The 22813-nt window shown below is 35.1% G+C and overlaps 1 protein-coding gene across 1 annotated transcript in view; it reads left to right on the forward strand.

Moving 5' to 3' along the window:
• The window catches only part of GEN1 (GEN1 Holliday junction 5' flap endonuclease), a 30116-nt gene extending 8482 nt beyond the window's left edge, over positions 1 to 21634 (forward strand). The window contains exons 3-13 of the mRNA XM_023199453.1: positions 2777 to 2953; positions 4443 to 4553; positions 6608 to 6681; positions 9470 to 9561; positions 10902 to 11052; positions 11367 to 11403; positions 11490 to 11570; positions 12510 to 12640; positions 16772 to 16833; positions 19384 to 19527; positions 20018 to 21634. Of these exons, the coding sequence (XP_023055221.1) occupies positions 2777 to 2953; positions 4443 to 4553; positions 6608 to 6681; positions 9470 to 9561; positions 10902 to 11052; positions 11367 to 11403; positions 11490 to 11570; positions 12510 to 12640; positions 16772 to 16833; positions 19384 to 19527; positions 20018 to 21336 (2379 nt within the window). The 3' untranslated portion in view covers positions 21337 to 21634. The remainder of the gene's footprint in view (positions 1 to 2776; positions 2954 to 4442; positions 4554 to 6607; positions 6682 to 9469; positions 9562 to 10901; positions 11053 to 11366; positions 11404 to 11489; positions 11571 to 12509; positions 12641 to 16771; positions 16834 to 19383; positions 19528 to 20017) is intronic.
• The last annotated feature ends 1179 nt before the right edge of the window (positions 21635 to 22813 follow it).

The raw sequence follows: 22813 nt of genomic DNA on the forward strand, positions 1-22813 counted from the left end.
AACAGGGTTTCACCATATTAGCCAGGATGGTCTTCATCTCCTGACTTTGTGATCCACCCGCCTCGACCTCGCAAAGTGCTGGGCCTGTAGGCGTGCGCCACAGCGCCCAGCCTTTTTTGTCTGTTTTCAAGTGTGTGTAAAGAGTTGTAGTAGTACACATGATTTTTAACCTGGCCTTTTCACTTAATGCTTCATGTTGTCATATCTCCCTTTTGTCACATTCTAATCGAAATCATAACTTGTAGTGATTGTGCAACATGTATGAAGCTATGAATCATACCCCCGATTGTATATGTTATTTACTTTTTTAGTTTTTCTCTACTATACATGAAAGTGTAATGAACATTTTTTGTGTATATAATATTTTCTTGTGATTTGAAATTTTAGATAAAATTACCTAATGTTGGATGGATGGGTCAAAGTTTTGGAATGATTTTATTGCTCTTGCTGGTTAATTTCTACTAATACAGATGTCAGAGAAGCAGTGTCAGTGCATTCACAAGAACATTGGATGTTAGGAGGCTTGTCTTTATAATATTTAGTGTGCAAAAACAAAGATATTTAATATGCATTTGTCTTTTAATAGTAACATTAAACATTTCACCTATTTTTAGTCCCCCTTTGGGTGATGGCTATCATGTCCTTCACCCACTACCTCTTGAGGTTTTAATTTTTCTTTTGTGCAAGTTCTTTATGTTTTAAGGATATAAGCTTTTATCATATTTGCTTTGAATTTGTTTTTCTTTTTAATTTTAGTTAAAAATAATTATGCCATTTTTCTCCTCTTCTGAAATTTTATTTTCTACGCTTACGTTTAAAAATAGTTTTCAATTAGTGAATATTCCACTTTAATGACTATCAGCAGTTGAAGAAAATATCTGTGCTGAGTTCTAATTACTTCTTGTATAATCAGTTACTGGAAATATTCATGGTCCTCAATCTTAGAGTGTTAAAGAACCAGCATAAAAAGAGATGTCCATATTTTCTTAAGAAACTTGCTCCATTCCTGTTTCTTTATTACTGCAGTAATTACGGTGTTCTTAGGCATTTTGTGTCAGTTCAGTATTGCCTATTCGTCATTTTTATATTTCTATACTTTTCAGTTACTAGGCCCTGCTTCCTCCTAATCCACTGCCATCTTTTAGGTATTAGCATGAAAAGCACAAATTAGTCCTCCTCCAGTACCACTTCCACCCCACATGGTAGAGATATAGAGTGGGAAAAATTGCAACAGCCTTATAGGAAATTATGTGCTGGTTCTTTGAAAAAAATTGAAGTGGCAAATAGTATAAGAAGTTGAAATAACTGTATCTGAAAGGCTACTTTTTACCTAGGGGTAAGGTGGAAGCAACACTGTCACAAAACTGTCTCTGTAAATTCACGGGGCCAGCGTCCTGAAAAGCAATATTTTTCAACATAGTACTTTGACTTTTTGAACCTTGTCCACCTTGGTAGATAGAGGTATTTATTATGTAACGTGGCATGGAAGTCAAAGCAAGAGATGATGTTTATTCTCTCAGTCTCTAGAAACTACAAGTAAGTAGCCTTTTCTCCCCACCATACTCAGTAGTCCTTGATAAGAGAATGATACATGAGAAAAAGGAATGGTGTATGACAAGAAAGAATGAACTAGGCTATAAGCCTACTAGACTACTAGCTACCCAGCTGGGTTAAAATCATAAACCAAAGGAAACTCACAGCAAATTATTTGTGCATCAGCATAATGATGTAATCATTCTGCACAAACATTTGATTTCCTAGGAGGACACTGACAGCTGACTCCTCCACAGTTTCCCACAATATGAGAGTTTCATTGTGCAGAGAAGGCGAGATGAGAAAAAGATGCAAACATTAAAATTCAAGCCAAAACTGTATGATAGCATCTTCTTTGGAAGTATGCATATTGGGTTGACCATCATGTGAGAAAAATTATTGAAGTTTTGTAGATGTAAATTTTTTTTTTTTTTTTTTTGAGACGGAAGTCTCACTCTGTCACCCAGGCTGTAGTGCAATGGTGCGGTCTCAGCTCACTGCAACCTCCACCTCCCGGGTTCAAGTGATTCTCCTGCCTCAGCCTCCCAAGTAGCTGGGATTACAGGCATGCGCCACCATGCCCAGCTAATTTTTTTATTTTTAGTAGAGACGGGGTTTCACCATGTTGGCCAGGATGAATCTGTTGACCTCGTGATCTGCCCGCCTCGGCCTCTCAAAGTGCTGGGATTACAGCTGTGAGCCACCGTGCCTGGCTCTTTGTAGATGTAAATCTTAATGTGATTAATTATTAAAGATATTTTCAGAATCTGACGATAATAGCAATGAAATGTGAATATGGATTACTTTGTAATTTACATTAAAATCTTAATTTTTTATTACAGAAAAATTTAAATCAGCACAAAAGTAACCCATTACCAATCTTAAACCGTTATCTTGGCTCATCTTGTTTCATATATTCCCCTACCCACACATCATTTTGAAGCAAATCCTAGACATAATATTGTATCATTCCCAGTATTTCATCTTTTCTAAAAGATGATTCCTAAAAAAAAGAAACATAACCACAATGTAATTTTTATTAGCATACCTAAAAGTTTGGCAGTTCATTCCTTAAAGCCCTCAAATATTCAGTCATTATTCAAATTTCCAAGTGTTTCTTAAATATCGTAATTTTTAAAACACCAAAATAGCTACTATTAATATTTGTAATACAGAAATACGTTTAATAGTAAACAAATTAGCAGTGAAAACATGCTCTAACATGCTTGCTTTTTGTTTTCAGTGCCTCGATATGCTCGAATGCTTAGGAATCCCCTGGGTTCAGGCTGCTGGGGAAGCTGAAGCCATGTGTGCTTATCTTAATGCTGGTGGTCATGTCGATGGCTGCCTCACCAATGATGGCGATACTTTCCTTTATGGAGCCCAGACTGTTTACAGGAATTTCACTATGAATACAAAGGTGTTTAGTTTCTTTCTCTTTTTCAGCGTTTGTTTACGAACTACCTTTTTTAAAGGGCTGATTAAATGAAATAGTAGATATAAAATGCCTACTGTAATGCCTTGCACATAGCAATTGCTAAATAAAATGTTTACTATTATTAAAAATCATTGCCACGTAGTTCATTGTCTTCAAAATAAGGATTTATCTCATAAGAACTTGACTTGTTTGTTTCACATGGTTTGATTCTAAATCATTTTCAAAAATACATCATGAATTGCATATGAAAATGTGTTGCTTTGATCCTGAATTTCCAGTTTAGTATTTCATCCTCAGAAATACCTCCAAATATGCGCAGAGAGAGAGAGATAAAGATGTTCACTGTAGCATTGTTAATAATTACAAGAATTTGGCAAGCAACCCAAGTGTTCATTGATAGGGACATGGTTAAATACTTCACACTTACTGGTTCCCAGTTGGAGAGATACCACCAGGAGACATTTTGGTTGTAACAGTTCAGGCTTGGGCAAAGGAGACTATAGATATGTGGTGGCTTGGTGCCAACCAAACTAAACCTTCTGCCAGACATTTCTGTTATCCCTCCCAAAATGCTAATATTAGCACCCCCATTGAGAAACACTGTTTCAGAGTCCGTATGATGTAATACAGTGCAGTCATTGTAAAGGCTATTATTGACATAAAAGATATCCAGACATATTGATGTTGGAAAATGTCTCAAAATAGTATTTTTATATAATCCTACTTTTACTTAATGTAATTAACAATAAATATTCATATATATGTATCAAAGAAGATGGTGTTTTGGAATAATATGTACCAAGCTATTAATGATAGTTTAGGCAGTGCAATTACAGGGAATGTTTACTTTCTCTAATATATATATGTTGCAGTGTTTTATTTTGTAAGATGGAAATGTACATTTTTTAGACACCAGAAAGCAATAAAATGGAAAAAAATTGGCTAACATAGTTATTTTTAAACCATTTTTGAAACTACAACTTTATTTCCATATATTGAAGTGTCAGATTCTATAAAGATTCTGCTGATCAGGCTAGTTTTCTTATATAAATGTTTTGGAATAATTAAGCTTTTTTTCTTTTTTGAGACGTAGTCTCACTGTATCACCCAGGCTGAAATGCAGTGGTGTGATCTCGGCTCACTACAACCTCCTCCTCCCGGATTCAAGTAATTCTTGTGCCTCAGCCTCCCGAGTAACTGGGACTGCAGGCACGTGCTACCACGCCTGGTTAACTTTTTTGTATTTTTAGTAGAGATGGGGTTTCACCATGTTAGCCAGGCTGGTCTCAAACTCCTGACCTCAAGTGATCCGCCCACCTTGGCCTCTCAAAGTGCTGGGATTACAGGCATGAACCACCATGCCCAACCTGGAATAATTAAACATTTAAAGATAACACATTATTTTGGTAATGTTGTTTAATGTATAAATATGTACTTTTTAAGGATTAAACTAAATCTGTTCTTTCTTTAGGACCCACATGTTGACTGTTACACAATGTCAACTATCAAGAGTAAACTAGGTTTGGACAGAGATGCTCTGGTTGGATTAGCAATACTTCTTGGTTGTGATTATCTCCCAAAGGTAAGCTGAAATTGTCATATTTACTTGCCATTCATAAGTCTTTTTTCGTTCTTATGTGCTGTATAAATATGAATATAATATGGCTATATGATTAAAAATTGAATTTAAAATATAATTTCAGGCGTAATAAGCTATTCAGTGACTAAAATAATCAGCATTTCAGATGGCACTAAAAAGCTGACTTGTGACACTTAATATTATAAGCAAGAATAGAATAATGTAGTACCACAGCTTGAATCTCAGTAAACCGTTATTCTAGATTAAGAGATTCACATTTATGTTTGACTATCTTTTTAAATAAATATAGGAGTTATTCTTTTCTTGTATTATGCCATTGTTAGTTTCTTTCACCCCTTTTTCTACTTTTTAGTTTTCTGTATTCTTTGTGCACATGCTCAATGCTATTACTGTTGCTAAGTCATGTGATCATTGGGATAAGACATTCATATTTCCATGCCTCTCAGCGTTGTGCTGGGTTTTGTTCATGGAAATATTTCATTTATATCTTAAGATGCACAATCTAGTGCTCTGTAACAAATAGGTATAATAGGTGAGTGATGAGTTAAGTATTATGAGAATAATACCATTTTCTTAAATGTAGTGTTTAAAAATATAAAATGACTGGTATTGTAGGTCTTACTATGTAGTTCCCTTATTATGTTCACACTGATTATTTCTATAGCCTTACAAATCCCTCATTTTACCTCTATTCCCAAGAGAAGTATAAAGAAGAATGACATGTATTTTTTTTCCATCTAAGCTCAGGAGAAAGGAAAATATAGTAGGATAATAAAATTATTAAGCCTAATTTATAATTTATATCATCAAAGAACTTTTTTTAAACTCTTAGGAAAAGAAAGCAGGAGGAAGAAAACTTTTAAATACCACAAACCATTATTGTAATTCTCCTTCTAAAATAGAAGACTATTTCCTAAATAAAATTATATCATAATTAAAATCTATAAACAGCCCAATGTTTAATTTAAGAAAAAATTTGCTGCCTTGAACTCACAGAAAACAGCTTTAGCTACAGTGGTGTTCAAATTACGTGTTAGCCATAGCTATATTGACCTTTTGTGTTTTTTAAAACCAAAACTGCTATGTGTTTACATTGTTCTACTTAAAGATTTTTAAGACTGTGTACTAACTTGATTTGCCTTCAGAAACTTAAAGATAAAGCTAATGCTAATACAAGAAGGGTGATATTCAAGATACCTAATAACGTGTATGCCAAAGACATAGGCAACAGAGATGGAAGAGACTTCTGGGTATCCCTGCTGTGCCATAGACACTCTTTTTAGTAGCTGGATTCTGGGTATAGGTGGATTGGAAAGTGTTCAGGTTAGATGGGACATTCCTGTGCAGGCAGACACTCAGAATGCTTGGGCAGTAGCTGTTTACTAACCAGTTAACATGAGTGTGTCAATCCTAGTGCATACTGGTTAAATAACAGCTCTGCTTATAAGGACATATTCATACACTTATAGGGGCTGGAAGACTCAGTTTAAATCAGAAATTGTGATAGGAATATACATTAAGGCATATCATTTTTGCATATTGGAAATTCACACTTTAAATTTTCGTAAGTTTTTAATTTCAAGAGTTAGAACATTCCTTTGTTCTCTGTTTATGTCTGGGTTTTGGAATATTAAATGTTCATGTAATTAAATGAACTTGCTTTCTCCTGATTACAAACATAGAGTTAGGTTAAATTAAAATATTATCCAAATAATTAACATAGTAAATGAAAGCCCTCTAAAATTATGACCCTCCCTTCCCTAAAATAAACACCATCAGTGGTTTGGTATGTAACTCTCTGAATTTTTTATTTACATAGATATCAGTGTAATTGTCATTTACTTTACAAATCCCGATGATATACACTATTGTGCAGTTTTTGTTTTATGCATAGCAATGTACCTTGCACATCTTTTCCTATCTTTAAGAGTTACCTCATTCTTTCTTTCAGCTGCAGACTCTTCCATTCAATTAATGTACTTTTAACCATTCCTAGTGATTAACATTGGAGTTATTTTTTTCCCACTTTCTGAAAGGGAGTCCCTGGAGTTGGAAAAGAGCAAGCATTAAAACTTATACAGATTTTGAAAGGGCAAAGTTTACTTCAGAGGTAACTAATAATTACTTTCTCTTGCAACATTGAACTTTTATTCTTGCTGAACTTAATAATGAATAGTACAAAAAATGATTGTTTTCCAAAAAAGGGTTTTGTATTTTTAAACTGACCTATATTTTGATTTAAGATAATTTATTTTTATTTATTTTGAAATTTTCCAAAGGAAGGATGAGAATACATGTTCTAAGCCATACCGCATTTTATTTTTTCTTTTTTGGAGACAAGGTCTCACTGTGTCGCCCAGGCTGCAGTGCAGTGGCGCAATCACTGCCCACTCCAGTGTCAACCTGCTGGGGTCAAGTGATCCTCCCACTTCAGCCTCCTGAGTAACTGGGACAACAGATATGCGCCACTGCGCCTAGCCACCAAACTGCATTTAAAATATATATATTATTTATATTAAACATGTTAATATATTAATTTTTTAAATTTTTTTTGTAGAGATAGGGTCTCCCTATGTTGCCCAGGCTGATCTTGAACTCTTGGGCTCAAGTGATCCCCCTGTCTTGGTTTCCCAAAGCGTTAGGATTACATGCATGAGCCACAGTGCCCAGCCACCATACTGCATTTTAAAAAATCTTATTAGCTCACTAAACACATTTATACAATATCAAGTGCATTTATGTACGACCATGGGCATTTTGCCACTAGCTATTTTAAACCCTTTTACCAACAGGTAAAGATAAACGTGACATTAAAATAATTTTGTATTTAATACTTTGATATTGTATTTTTCTTTCTATAAATTAAATGTCTGTGGCATGTTGTAAATATTTAATAATAAGCAACATTAATCGAAATCATACTTGACTGGCCTTTATGGCTACATATTTAATAATAACATTAATTAATTTAGCCTCTACAGTTTGAGGATTCAGAACAAGATGCAGATTATATAGAAGTTAACAAACTATGCTATTTACTGTCTCAAAAACACATGAATTATATTTACTGATGAAAGCAATGCTTTATAAAATTAATATTAATGATGATAGGTATAGAATCAATAAGAAAGGAACTAGGACACTGGGAAACTTAAAATAGTCTTGGCCTCCAGCAGGTTCGAGATGGCAAGTGCCTGGAAAAGAAGTGTTAAGAGGTAAAAATGAAAAAAAAATGACCATGAAGAATACATCGAATCACTGTATTCTTTCCTATGATACTTCTCTTTTAGCTGTAAAACTGTTGATAAATCTTAAGACTTCAATAAATCCATTATTGACATCAGTTATTACTGTGCCAAAGCAAGCAAGAAAAGGTATACTTTGGCATGGGGGTCAGTGAAGGAATCATTTGGGAATTGTAAAAAATAATATAAAGAAGGAAAAGCAAGTGAATATAACAACTGGCTAACTCCAAACCATTCTTATTGAAACAGTTTCAGCAAATAAGCGCTGCTGACACTTGAAAATAATAAAATTACATTTATTTTATAATCATCTTTTATTTTGTTTTATATACTGAATATTTTCCTGCCAGTTACTTTTAATTTTTGAAGTGCTATTCTTCATCTGGAAGCAATTAATGCTAATTTTTAACAGGCTTGTACTTGGTCTTTGTAGTAAATGAGTTAGAAATTCCAGAAGCTAAATAGTAACTCTTAAGTACCAGATACTGCACAGTGACCTGAAGAGATCATTTAGCTTTTTATAAAAACTTCAACTTGTGTGAGTAGAGGAACATAATTCAGAACACACATGTTTTATGATTAATACCTAACCATATCATTTAGCTTTTTATAAAAACTTCAACTTGTGTGAATAGAGGAACATAATTCAGAACACATATGTTTTATGATTAATACCTAACCATATCCTTTGTGGCTTTATGTTAACCTGGAACTTTAGCCAAAAACGAAATAAACTTTTAATTAGTGGAAATCTTTTTTTTTTGAGATGGAGTCTCGCTCTGTCGCCCAGGCTGGAGTGCAGTGGCCGGATCTCAGCTCACTGCAAGCTCTGCCTCCCGGGTTTACACCATTCTCCTGCCTCAGCCTCCCGAGTAGCTGGGACTACAGGCACCTGCCACCTCACCCGGCTAGTTTTTTGTATTTTTTAGTAGAGATGGGGTTTCACCGTGTTAGCCAGGATGGTCTCGATCTCCTGACCTCGTGATCCGCCCGTCTCGGCCTCCCAAAGTGCTGGGATTACAGGCTTGAGCCACCGCGCCCGGCCAATTAGTGGAAATCTTTATAGTAATATACATTTTTCTTAAAATCTTTTATGAAGCAGGTAATGTTTTGCTCTATGAACAAGAGATTAAGAAATGATCACTTTAGATGATTTAGCTTTTTGATACAGTTTTCACCCAGAAGATTAATGTTTTATTTAATTTTATACATTACTCTTTACCCTTCTTTCTGAGATAGAGAAATGTTCATGATTCTGTTTTGTGCTGTGGCATACAGAGAAGAGATTAAAAGGAGACATTTACAAATCAGTCTACTCACATATTGCTGCCTAACTTAAGATTCTTTAAAAAAAAGAGGCTGATTGGAGATACATATATATATACTTTTTTTTTTTTTAAGAGATACAGATATGTAGATAACACACACACATATACTCTCTCTCCTGTCTTGCAGTTCTCCTGTCCTTGGGCCTTGGAGCCACATTTAAAACTTGGGACAGGGTTTTCCCATGCTAGGCCAGCAACTTTATCAACCACCCAAGGGAAAATAATTAGGTAGGTGAAAGGGAATAGTTCAGCCTGATATTTGAGAACATATCAGTTTTGTGACCTCATTTTTTGTCCTTTTTTTAAAAACCACTTTCTATTAAAGGTTTAATCGGTGGAATGAAACATCTTGTAACTCTAGTCCACAACCTCTAGTCACTAAAAAGCTGGCTCATTGTTCTGTATGTTCCCATCCAGGTAAGGAGACATAGGGAATTGTTATTAGTATCTCATACCTATGTTTTAATTCTTGTTCACATAGTACTTTTTACATACCAATGTTAATAATACTTTGAAGGGTTTTACATTGTCTTCACTAGATTGGGAATTCCTTGGAATCAGTTTTGTTATATACACATAGTAGTCACTCAGTAAATGTTTGTTGAAACCAATAATGTGATGTAGATGATAAATATAGGATAAGTACAGTTTCAAACTATGATACCAAATTAATTAGATCTTAAAATTATGTTTTCAATGTAGAAATTCATTTTAAGAAAAAAATGTATACTAATAAGTCTTAGGGAAAATGGAACTGAAACCATTTGTTAATATATTGGTGATTTGTATTTATCCACTTAAAAGATTCTTCGTTGTCCTATAATGCGTTTTAATTGTGTATGAAGACAGTGACTTAAAACTAATTTCTAATGTTCACTATTGTTGAAAATAGCTTGGATCTTCTTCATTAGTCTTGGTTTAAAAAAAAAAAAAATACTACAGAACACGTACTGGATGAGAAAGGCCTTTCATTCCCAAAAGAGAATAGGATATCATGTTAACTCATCTTTTAAAAGAAATTCTGCTATATCTAATTGTCTTAATATATTTTTATTAACATTATTATAGATAAAATCATGGAAGAAAATAAATGTTTTTATAAATAAGATGCTATTGTATAGTTTTCTGATAACTTACAAATGACAATTTTAGGTCGTATCAAGTATATATGCTCTTACATATTCTCAAGACAATGTTGAAAGTAATCACACTTTCCTTTTAAAGGGAATTAAATTTCCACACCTGTGCCACAGTCATCATTTGTTCATGTTCCAAGGATAGTTTAAAAATAACTGTAACTGAGAGCTAGACACTAGCAGAGGTAATTAACTGCTGTATTCTTTTAATACACTCATTAAAGAAACTATTCTATTAGAGCTATTCTATTAAGTAAATAATTTTTTTTGCCAATAATTACATTCTACTTTTTATGCGTGTAGCTTCTACTTAAACCAGAAAGTTTTCTGTTGTTGATTATTGTAAATGTATAATTTCAAGTGTCTAATTAACACTTTCAAATAGAAGAATAATTTTTTCTAAAGTGTCATTTGATAATAATAGTTCAAGATCTACTTGATCCCAAGAATTACTATGATGTCTGTTACTCTATTCATCTTAAATGTATTGAAACCTTTCTATATGCTAGGTAGTGTGCTAGGCAATATTAATCTTGGAAAATGTAGATACAGGCAAAAAGAATGTATGTGGAAAGTAATTATAAAAGGCAAAAGATATACTTTTTTTGGGTCTCCATAAAGGTTCACCTAAGGATCATGAACGTAATGGATGCAGATTATGTAAAAGTGATAAATATTGTGAGCCACATGACTATGAATACTGCTGCCCTTGCGAGTGGCACCGCACAGAACATGATAGGCAACTCAATGAAGTAGAGAACAATATGAAGAAGTAAGTTGTTTTAAAAACTCACGATTTTTCCTGGCATGACCTATACACATACCTTTGGTTGAATTATTTCCACATAATCTTTCCTCACATGTCTAGACTAGTCACATGTTTAAAAAAACTTTTTTTTCATTTCTGTTCGAAAATTTAGCTAACCTAGGAGATAGTAATGTAATAGTTATTCAAAGAGAAGCTTGACTGTTTGGGATACTGTAAATTCACATTTCTTATTAAATGGAAGGAGATTGACTGAGATGATTTCAGAGTCTAAAATTGTCTGATTATAGTAATAACATATATATAATTTTTTTTTTCAGGAAAGCTTGCAGTTGTGAGGGATTCCCATTCCATGAGGTAATATCCAGTAATTCAACTGTATTAATTGTAGAAGCTTTCTTAGAAGTTTAAGTCTCAATTCCTATTTTCTTTTTTCTTGCTAGGTTATTCAAGAATTCCTTTTAAACAAGGATAAATTGGTGAAGGTTATCAGGTACCAAAGACCTGATTTGTTATTGTTTCAGGTATCTGAAAATAAATTCTCGCTTTACCATATGAAGTTACATGCTGGAAAGATAGGAGCAGATATTCACTCTGATTGGTGTGAGAGGAGGTTTAAACTTAAGACAGGAAGCTCTTATATTTTTTCAGCATTTATTTCTAATCTCTCATTTGCCATACAGTAGTCATACTTTGCACACTGTAAGACAAAGTACAGTTATGCTGTTTTAGAAGATGCCTTAATTAGCATACGTGGATATATTGCATCCAAGGATATTTTGGGGGAAGAGGGTTTAATAACAAGAGAATGTCAAGATCAAGTATATAATTATGGAAGGTAGTATCGTTTACAAAAAACATTGAGGTCGGAAATTAATGACCTAAATTTAAATTTGGACCATATTCCATTTACTGTGTGACCCTGGATGTGTATTATTCTCAAAATAGAAATAATAATATCTCATGAAGTCACCATGAGGATTAAATGAGATTATATTAACTCCTAATATAGTGGCTAGGGACATGGAGTGGTTCAGTAAATTGCAACAGCTGGATACTTACAAGTATTAATAATGACAGCCACATTAATAATGGCAGCCAACATTTATTAGACATTTAAATTTGCTGTTATGTTTAATGCATTACTTGTAATCTCAGTCTTTATCATCTGTGAACTGGGTTATAATATTTTCACATTACAGATGGGTAAAACTGAGGCTAAGAGAGGTTAAGTGAGTTACCCAACATCTAAGAAATATCCTGGTGTTCAAACCAAGAGCCTTCACTCTTAATCATTATACAATGATGATTCTTCTTTAGGAGGCTTATTCTTTCTAGAATATTCTCATTGATACTACTTTAACTTATGTTAATTCTAAAGGAAAAATTATTAATATCACCTAGGAGTGCTATTTGTCCACAAGAGGTAACAAAATCTTGTTTTATTTTTGTTATATTTACAGAGATTTACTCTTGAAAAAATGGAGTGGCCCAATCACTATGCATGTGAGAAATTGCTGGTACTTTTGACCCGTTACGACATGATAGAAAGAAAGCTTGGTAGCAGAAACTCTAATCAACTACAGCCAATTCGGTAATGTAAAGAACTGTATGGTGAAGATGGTGTTTTTACTTGAATATCTTATAAGTAAAATATTCCTAGTATCTTTAAGCTTATTTTTGTAAAGGTAGAGGAAAGGCCTCCTGGAATATTAAAAGCTTGTAATAAGAACAACATAGTAAGTCATGCTTTTCTACTTCAAACACATAGTAATAATAGATTATAAAAAGAAACAAGCATAAAAGGATATAGCCAGCCTTTATAAGACAACTGTTTCAATGGACCAGGAAAGGAACAAACGTGTAAAGGTAATGCGGGACCTAAAACTGGTTTTGCAGAGCCTTAAATCTAGAAGCCAGCAGTATCATCCAGGAGGTAAATCACTTCAGAGGAAAAAAAAAAAAAACAGGGACCAAAAGTGCAAGATGTTGATGGAGTCAGGCTTATTTCTTGAAACCCAGTAGCTAGGGTGGAATTTCTCTGTTCCTATCAGGAGATAAGAGGCTGGGGTAGACGATAAAAAACTAACCAAATGTTGCCTGAAACCCAGAAAGCCTACTGGCAATCACTCAAAAAGACTAGAGTGATAGAAGTGAAGACAGATAAAATATAAAAGAATTGAAGAAGAAAGCTTAACATATAAAGAAATACAATATTTTAAAAATCAAAAGTCATGAATTCACTTTAGATTAAATTAAGTTTTAAAACAGTCTGACAGGTTTTATGCAAGGGGTGGGTGTGGTTGGCCTTTCAGAATGCTAGAATCCTCAAAAAGATGAAGACATATGTCTGTAAGTAACAGAAGGCAAAATTATAAAAGTGTATGTAAATGGATGGATATAAAAAGTGAAGTATTAGCTTAAAAATAGTTGTTTAAATAAAAAGCATTAAAGGGGACTCTAGGCTGAACTTGGTAAAAAAAAAAAAATTAGTAATTTGGAAGAGAAATCATTTCAAAGACTCTCATATAAAAAATGCTTAAGAGTAGTTTTGGATTAATTCCTAGAAGCTAATAAAAGAAAAGGTTGAAAAGTAATTTTGAAAAGATGATGTCTGAGAGTTTTCCAAAATTTAAGACAGATAAAATTATACTCCAAATTATAGTCACAATACATAAAATACCCAAGGCATATTGTAGACATCAACGATAAAAGGAGTATCTTAAAAAGTATCAAAAAGGCAACAATCATCAATGGATGTTAAAACCATTAGATGAAAGATTGCTGGAGAGAAAGGATAATCACAGTCTGAAGTACCACTCTACAAATTAATTACAAAGGAAAAATGATATCTTCAAAAATGGAGAAATCCAGTGGACGTCAGTTTAACTAAATGATTAATTTCCAATAAAAGGACAATAGACCGATTTCATATGCTTTCTAATATGTTAAACTGAGAAAGATACCACATTATATAATATTTTTGCCAAAAAAGCTTGAGCTAGGCAGGGTGTGGTGGCTCGCACCTGTAATCCCAGCATTTTGGGAGGCTGAGGCTGGTGGATTGACTGAACTCAGGAGTTCAAGACCCATCTCTTCCAAAAATACAAAAAATTAGCCAGGCATGGTGGAGAGCACCTGTGATCCCAGCTACTTGGAAGGCTGAGTTGGGAGGATTGCTTGAGCCTGGGAGGTGGAGGAGGTTGCAGTGAGCTGAGATCACACCACTGCACTCCAAACTGTGACAGAGTGAAACCCTGTCTCAAAAAAAAAAAAAGTTTAATATGTATCTAATCATGAGGAAATACTCTAATGAATCCAAGTGAAAAACATTCTGTGGAGCTATTATGCTGGACTCTTCAAAAATCAAACAAAAAAAATCTAGGTAGTTTTTCTGGATTAAAATAAAGAGACAACACAATTTGAGAAAAATGATCCTGATTGAATTCTGAATTGTTTTTAAGTCATAAAGGACTTTTTTTAGGACAATTGGGGAAATTTGAGTATGGTCTGTATATTGTATCAGTGTTAAACTTCCAGAGTGTGATAGTTTTTTGTGGCAGTGTAGGGAAATACTGTACATAGGCTGCAGTATTTAGGGGCGATGTGCCATGAGACTGTTGGAACCCAGTTCCTTAGGGATTGAAGATCGGCGCGAGGAACCACGCGACACAAGGATTTCGGCAGAAAGCTTTTTACTGGTGCACCAGGGCTTCTCCGCCCTCCGAGTGGAAGTAAGGGAGAGTCAGAGAGAGAGCCCCGATCTGGGGTTGTACATTCCTTTTATAGGGTTTGGACTTTATTAGCATACAGGCTATTAATTGGCTTTGCTGCGACCCTGAGACCAGGTGTCTTTGTCTGATTTGACGACGCAAAGGGGGTGGAAAAGGTACTAACCCCGGGGAAGTATGGGGAATGCAGTTTTTTCTTTGGCTGATGCAACCCTGGGTCTGGGTTGCAGCGGTCGAGTCCCGCCACTTTTAGCATTTCAGTTAGGTTTTGAAATTCTGGCAAAGGCAGGGCTTGTTTTACAATTCTTAGGGCAGGGAAGCAGTTTTACAGAAGCAGAACAAAGGCAGTTAATCATTTAGCAACAAGCCTCACAACAGGCTTTGCAGCAAACACCTTGTGGCTTTGTTTGTGTCACAAACGAACAGAACCATTTTAGGGAAGGGCATAAAATTTTACTTTTCAAGACGTGTTTGCAACTAACTTGCAAATGGAGAAAGCAAATGTGATAAAATGTTAACAATTGATGAATCTCAGTAATAGCATGTGAGTATTCATTGTACTATTTCTGCAACTTTTATAAAGGTTTGAAATTTTTCAGAATAAACAGTTTGCTGGGAACTATCAAAGGAAAAAGATCAACTATCTGATAGCACACATCTTTCATAACAGTAATAGATGCCAGAAGATGCTGGAGTGATGTTTCGAAGTACCGAGTAAAAATAATTTACAACCTTGAAATCATTAAAACATTATTCATAGGAAAAGCATTTTTAAACATATGAAGACTAAGAGAGTTTACCACTCATAAACCTTCCTTAAAAGTGCTGTTAAAGGGCTGGGCGTGGTGGCTTATGCCTGGATCAGCACTTTGGGAGACCAAAGGAGGTGGATCACTTGAGGCCAGGGGTTCTAGACCATTCTGGCCAACATAGCGAAAACCCCTCTCTACTATAAATACAAAACATTAGCTGGGCGTGGTGGCACACGCCTGTAATCCCATCTACTTGGGATGCTGAGGCACAAGATCTCTTGAACCCAGGAGGCAGAGGAGCCAGGAGGCCAGGAGGCAGTGAGCTGAGATGGCATCACTGCACTCCAGCCTGGGCAAACAGAGCAGGACTCAAAGAAAAGGATAATTTCTTTTTTAAAGTGTTGTTAAAGGATATACGTCAGCAAGAGAAAAAATGAACACAGAGGGAAGATGTGAATTACAAGAAATACGTCAGCCCAGGAATTGATTAAAACATATTTGGATAATTTAATAAACTGACTAGAAAAAATTATATATATAAATATTTGTATAGTATGTAATGATTAATACATGATGATGATGATGATGATAAGCCAAAACTCCCAAAGTATGCATTCAAACACCTGCTAGAAATATAATCTGTCTTCCAAACCAGCACAATTAAAATAAGAAAGTAAAACTATCAAACCAAAAGAATACAGGAAGAAAGAAGGTGGAAGGAACAAAGAAAAAGCTGGTGACAGCAAACAAGATAAGATGCATGAATGAATCCAGCAGCTATATCAGTAATCACCAAAAATGTAAGCAGATTAAACTCACCTATTAAAAGACATATTATATTAGATAAGTAAATAAAACTCAGCAATATTCAGCTTATAAGGTACATGTAGAATAATACTACACAGAATTTGAAAATAAAAGAGATTTAAGAACACTTAGTAGGCAAATACTGTACTTACCAAAGTAATATAACAAACTTTAAAACAAAAATCATTATTGTGGAGGTGAGGAACACTGCATAATAAGGTAAGAAACAATTGACTTAGAAGATCTAATAATAATAAACTCTATGTACCTAACAATATTATCTTTTGAATAAACTAGTCAAAGGACTAGGCAGTAATTCCTTGAAATGTTTTTACTTGGCGGAAAAAAAAAACTATGGAAATTATTCAGGTTACAAATGGAAAATTTCCAAATATCTTATGTGATTAGACTTCATTAAATGAATTTGTTTTTCAGAATTGTTAAGACCCGAATCAGAAATGGAGTTCATTGTTTTGAAATAGAATGGGAAACGCCTGGTATGTATTCACTTTAAGCAAAATATTCCATTTATAATATTTGACCATGTATGTCTAGTAAATATTCTACGTGTGTGTATATGTATGTATATATACACACACAGCATGTGTGTGAAAAATAAAGATGAAACCCATCACATGCACCACAGGTTGATTTCATAGTTTGCCTGTGTTATTTTAGATAGGTTTTGACTAATAGTAAACATGATAAGCTTTGATTTTATTTTAATATCCTAATTTGACATTTCTTTTGTAATGTTTAAGGAAGTAATGCTGAAATAATTTTTATTTATATTTCTCAAATACGCTTTTACAAATGCTCTGGTCATTCAATGTCATATATAAGTCCATCTGAAAAAATTGAGATTGCTAAAATACCCATGGGATACACTTCCTTTCCTTTTCTTTAACCCTGCTTAGGTTTCAGTGGGAATTTTTTATTATCAAATTATTCTTATTTTTGCTACAGACAGAAATACAGTGAACTCTGAATTAGCTCCCAAACTGGAGATAGTGAAACACAGATAATTTAAAATGGAAAATGACACCAAGTTGATTTCTGTTTGGCTTTGAAATTAAACTGTATGATCATATTTGAGAGAACAGGTTTGTCCAATGAAAGTTTAAGCTGTAGGTAACTTTGAAGAATGAAATTACAGCGAATTAGATAAATCATTCCAAGCAGTAAGAGGAAGATAGAATGCCGAAGAATTTTGAAAAGTATTTAGAAACAGTTACACCGACTAGTATATTTTCAGGAAAGAAAATGATACTAATTTCAGTTTGGCAATGCATCTGTCCTGTCAAGAACTGAGGATCAGATACCCATTTTCACTGATCCTCGTGGGAGCTATTACAGGAGAAAATGTACTCCAAGCTAGTTTAACTAAGGAACACTTTTAAGATCACTCATTCTCTTTGTTTCTGCTTTAAACTTATCAGTATTTTCTTTATAATTTGGCTTATTTTATAGTTTTGCCCACATATAAACCCAAGAATCTAGTGTACTGTTTATAAATACACTGTACTATAAATTTATATATGAACATTTTTATTTTTATTTATTTATTTATTTATTTATTTATTTATTTATTTATTTAATTTTTTGAGATGGAGTCTCGCTCTGTCGCCCAGGCTGGAGTGCTGTGGCCGGATCTCAGCTCACTGCAAGCTCCGCCTCCCGGGTTCACGCCATTCTCCTGCCTCAGCCTCCCGGGTAGCTGGGACTACAGGCGTCGCCACCTCGCCCGGCTAGTGTTTTTTTGTAGTTTTTAGTAGAGACGGGGTTTCACCGTGTTAGCCAGGATGGTCTCGATCTCCTGACCTCGTGATCCGCCCGTCTCGGCCTCCCAAAGTGCTGGGATTACAGGCTTGAGCCACCGCGCCCGGCCTATTTTCATTTATTAATTGCTTGTAAGTCCAGTTAGATTGGGCTTGAGACATTGATACCCTCTGAAACAACAATCTGGGAAGTAGTAATACTTTTTTTTTTTTTTTCTTGAGACGGAGTCTTGCTCTGTTGTCCAGGCTGGAGAGTGCAGTGGCACCATCTTGGCTCACAGCAACTTTTGCCTCCTGGGCTTAAGTGATTCTCCTGCCTCAGCCTCCCGAGTAGGTGGGGTTACAGGCACCTGCCATCACGCCTGGCTAATTTTTGTATTTGTAGTAGAGATGGAGGTTTCCCATTTTGGCCTGGCTGGTCTGGAACTCCTGACCTCAGGTGTTCCACCCGTTTCGGCCTCCCAAATTGCTGGGATTACAGACGTGAGCCACTGCGTCCGGCCTGGAAAGTAGTAATGCTTTTGATGACCCTTTCAATTGTGTTCTTTTCAGAAGCCATCACTAAAGAAAGCTGATGTTGAGTTTTAGGAAGCTATTTCATTTCTTACCTGGAATTTTAACACTTACTTAACTGAATTAAACCAACCAACCTTACCTAAACAAAGTTTTCTATTCTTTCAGCTACTGCTACCATCTCTGAAATAAGAGAATTTAAAGTTCTAATTTAGAAAGAATCTCCAGCTATTGCCAGGCAAAAAGAAAATAAATTATGTACTGCTATCAACAGGTTGTTAGAATATAGGTGTTATAAAGCAAGATTTGCAATGAATAGTTCATTTGTGAATGACTTATTTTACCTGGTAAACCTAGTTACCTGGAAAGATTGAATTTTTTTTTTTTTTTTTTTTTTAAGATGGAGTTTTGCTCTTGTTGCCCAGGCTGGAGTGCAGTGGTGCGATCTCGGCTCACTGCAACCTCCACCTCCCAGGTTCAAGTGATTCTCTTGCCTCAGCCTCCCGAGTAGCTGGGATTACAGGCACATGCCAGCACGCCCGGCTAATTTTTGTATTTTCAGTAGAGATGGAGTTTCACCATGTTGGTCAGGCTGGTCTCGTGTTGGTCAGGCTGTTCTCGAATTCCTGACATCATGATCAGCCCGCCTTGGCTTCCCAAAGTGCTGGATTACAGGTGTGAGCCACCAAGCCTGGCCAATTGGATTTTTTTAAAATGCGTAATTAAGGATGCTTTGCTGTGTTTTTAATCTTTTAGAACATTATGCTATGGAAGATAAACAACATGGAGAATTTGCTCTGCTAACAATAGAAGAAGAATCATTGTTTGAAGCAGCATATCCTGAGATCGTTGCTATTTACCAAAAACAAAAGTTAGAAATTAAAGGGAAGAAACAAAAACGTAAGTTTTGGGTTTGATAGCTATTTATGCCACATGCAAATGTTATAGAAGAGCCACCTCTTCTGTTTGAATCTACTCTGTCTAAATTTTACTGAAAAATCTATAAAATCAAGAGTCAAGAATTGTATTCTTCCTTGTCTTCACATACTTTCTTTTAAAGCTGAAAAGCCAGGAATAAAACATTCTGCTCTGTCTACTAACTTAACCAAGTGTTAATAATAATAGTTATACTGACCAATTGGTCAGCAGCTACTATTTATAGCATATTCGGGTTTTAAATACATTTTCTTCATTTCCCAGAACTCAGTGAGGAAAACAGCTCAGTTGTTTTCAGAGGGAAATATTTTATAATCTAGGAATGCACTGAGACCAAAAAAAGCCAAAACAATTCATACAGATTTCTCTCTGAACTGTTTACTTATTTTTTTTTTTTTACCCAAGTTAAAGCAAAGAAAATAAATGTTGATTATATGTATTTTTTTCTTTTCAGGTATTAAGCCTAAAGAAAATAATTTGCCAGAACCAGATGAAGTAATGAGCTTTCAGTCACACATGACTTTAAAACCCACATGTGAAATCTTTCATAAGCAGAATTCCAAGTTAAATTTGGGGATTTCCCCTGATTCTGCATTACCACAGGAATCTATATCTGCCTCATTGAATAGCTTGCTTTTACCTAAAACTACTCCATGTTTGAATGTACAAGAACAGTTCATGTCTTCTCCAAGACCTTTGGCTATACAGCAAATCAAAGCTGTCAGTAAGTCTCTAATTTCAGAATCTAGTCAACCCAGTACCTCATCTCATAATATATCTGTGATTACTGATCTACACTTGAGCACTATTGACTGGGAAGGTACATCTTTTAGTAATTCTCCAACTATTCAAAGGAATACTTTTTCTCACGGTTTAAAATCAGAAGTTGAATCAGAGCTATCAGCCATCCCTGGTGGCTTTGAAAATATCCCAGAACAACTGTCATGTGAATCAGAAAGGTATACTGCAAACATAAAGAAAGTGTTGGATGAGGATTCTGATAAGATTAGTCCTGAAGAGCATCCACTTGCTGGCATTACTGATTTATGTCTTCAGGATTTGCCTTTAAAGGAACGAATATTTATAAAATCATCATATCCTCAGGATAGTCTACAACCAGATGTCAACCTGAAAACTTTGTCCATACTTAGTGTAAACGAACCTTATATTGCTAACAGTGGTTCTGATTGTACATCACATCTTTCAAAGGATCTTCCAGGAATTCCCTTGCAAAATGAATCCAGAGACTCTAAAGTTCTAAAAGGAGACCAGCTGCTTCAGGAAAACTCTAAAGTCAATACTTCTGTACCTTATTCTATCAGTAACACAGTAGTAAAGACCTGCAATGTTAGACCACTAAATACTGCTTTAGATCATAGTAGAAAAGTTGATATGCAAACCACTCAGAAAATTTTAATGAAGAAGAGTGTTTGCCTTAACAGACATTCCTCAGATGAACAAAGTGCCCCAGTGTTTGGGAGAGCTAAGTACACATCTCAAAGAATGAAGCACAGTTCTCAAAAGCAAAATACATCCCAGTTCAAAGAAAGTGGCCAAAACAAGTTGGGTAGCCCTAAGATACATATTAAAGAAAGTGAACAGTGTGTCAGATCTTACAAAACAGCTGAAAATGAAGAAAGCTGTTTCCCAGATTCAGCAAAAAGTTCTCTGAGTTCTCTACAATGTCATAAGAAAGAAACCAATTCTGTTACTTGTTTGGATAGTCCTCTTCCTTTATGCCAGAGATTAAAACTAAGATTCCAAAGCACTTGAAAGGAACTTTAAAACACTTAAGTGTAACTTATTATTTTAATTCTTCAGCAATAGCAGAGACAGAGGGAAGGTATCTAGTTCATGTGTGGTAAAAATTTTAATATCCTCTATGTCATGAAACACCATTTTAATCAAAATTGTGATTTTAAAAATGTCACCTAAAACTCGGGTTTTAAAAGATCCTCTGTATTGAAAACTTCTGATAATGCATGTCATTATTATGTCCTTATTATTCCTTAATTGTGGTTTTAAAATATTGGTATACTTCTTGACAGAGTAAATGCTTCATCTCTTTGTTCATTTTTACTTTTACTTCCACAAGCCTCTAAAGTATTTATATTCCAGCTTGTTCCCAAGAGGATAATTCTTTACACTTCTCTGCATTCTTTTAAGGCCTTGCAAGGTCTTCCGTTATAACTCTTTTTCCTAAGAGTTATTTTCTCCCTAAGTGTGAAGATACCTTTAGTGTGCTCTTCCACCTTGGAAGGCCTTGCAAGTCTTCCATTATAACTCTTTCCTGAGAGTTATATTCTCCCTCAGTGTGAAGATACCTTTAGTGTGCTCTTCCACTTTTGGTGTCTTAGTCTCCTTTTTGAGGGGCAAAAATAGAAAAGGAGAGAAGATGTCAGTGTGTTTAGTAAAAATCATGCTTGTAATGGCTGAATAAACTAAGCAAAGTAACTTATGTATCCCCAGAAGTTCACAGATATATCAAGTGGAAGAAGATTTGGAAAATCAAATGTATTTCTAATCCAAAAGGATTAGAAACTTGCCCAGGATCACATAGCTAACTAATAATCCTGTGGGAATCAGTTGTCTTGCCTGCTAATTTTTTTATTTTTCTATTTTTTCCTTCTGTAGCACTTTTCCCCCTTTTGTTTTAAATCTACGCAATATTGACTTTAATACCACCAAATAGTAAATCTTGCATTAATTTAGGTCGCACTCAAAAATTCTAGAGAGGTATCCAGATTGAAGAGGAAAATTGTCTCTGCGGGTGACAAGATTGTATGTATCAAAAATTCTAAGAAATCCACTAGAAAACTATTAAAACTGATAAAGTGAGTTCATCAAGGTTGTAGAATACAAGACCAATTGTGCAATGATCATTGTATTTTGTTTGTGTTTGTTTGATTGATTGTTTTTTGAGACAGAGTCTCACTCTGTTGTTAAGACTGGGGTGTAGCCGGGCGCGGTGGCTCAAGCCTGTAATCCCAGCACTTTGGGAGGCCGAGACGGGCGGATCACGAGGTCAGGAGATCGAGACCATCCTGGCTAACACGGTGAAACCCCGTCTCTACTAAAAATACAAAAAAAAACTAGCCGGGCGAGGTGGTGGGCGCCTGTAATCCCAGCTACTCCGGAGGCTGAGGCAGGAGAATGGCGTAAACCCGGGAGGCGGAGCTTGCAGTGAGCTGAGATCCGGCCACTGCACTCCAGCCCGGGCGGCAGAGCAAGACTCCGTCTCAAAAAAAAA

This window comes from Piliocolobus tephrosceles, chromosome 15 (assembly GCF_002776525.5).
Source record: "Piliocolobus tephrosceles isolate RC106 chromosome 15, ASM277652v3, whole genome shotgun sequence".
Taxonomy (NCBI): domain Eukaryota; kingdom Metazoa; phylum Chordata; class Mammalia; order Primates; family Cercopithecidae; genus Piliocolobus; species Piliocolobus tephrosceles.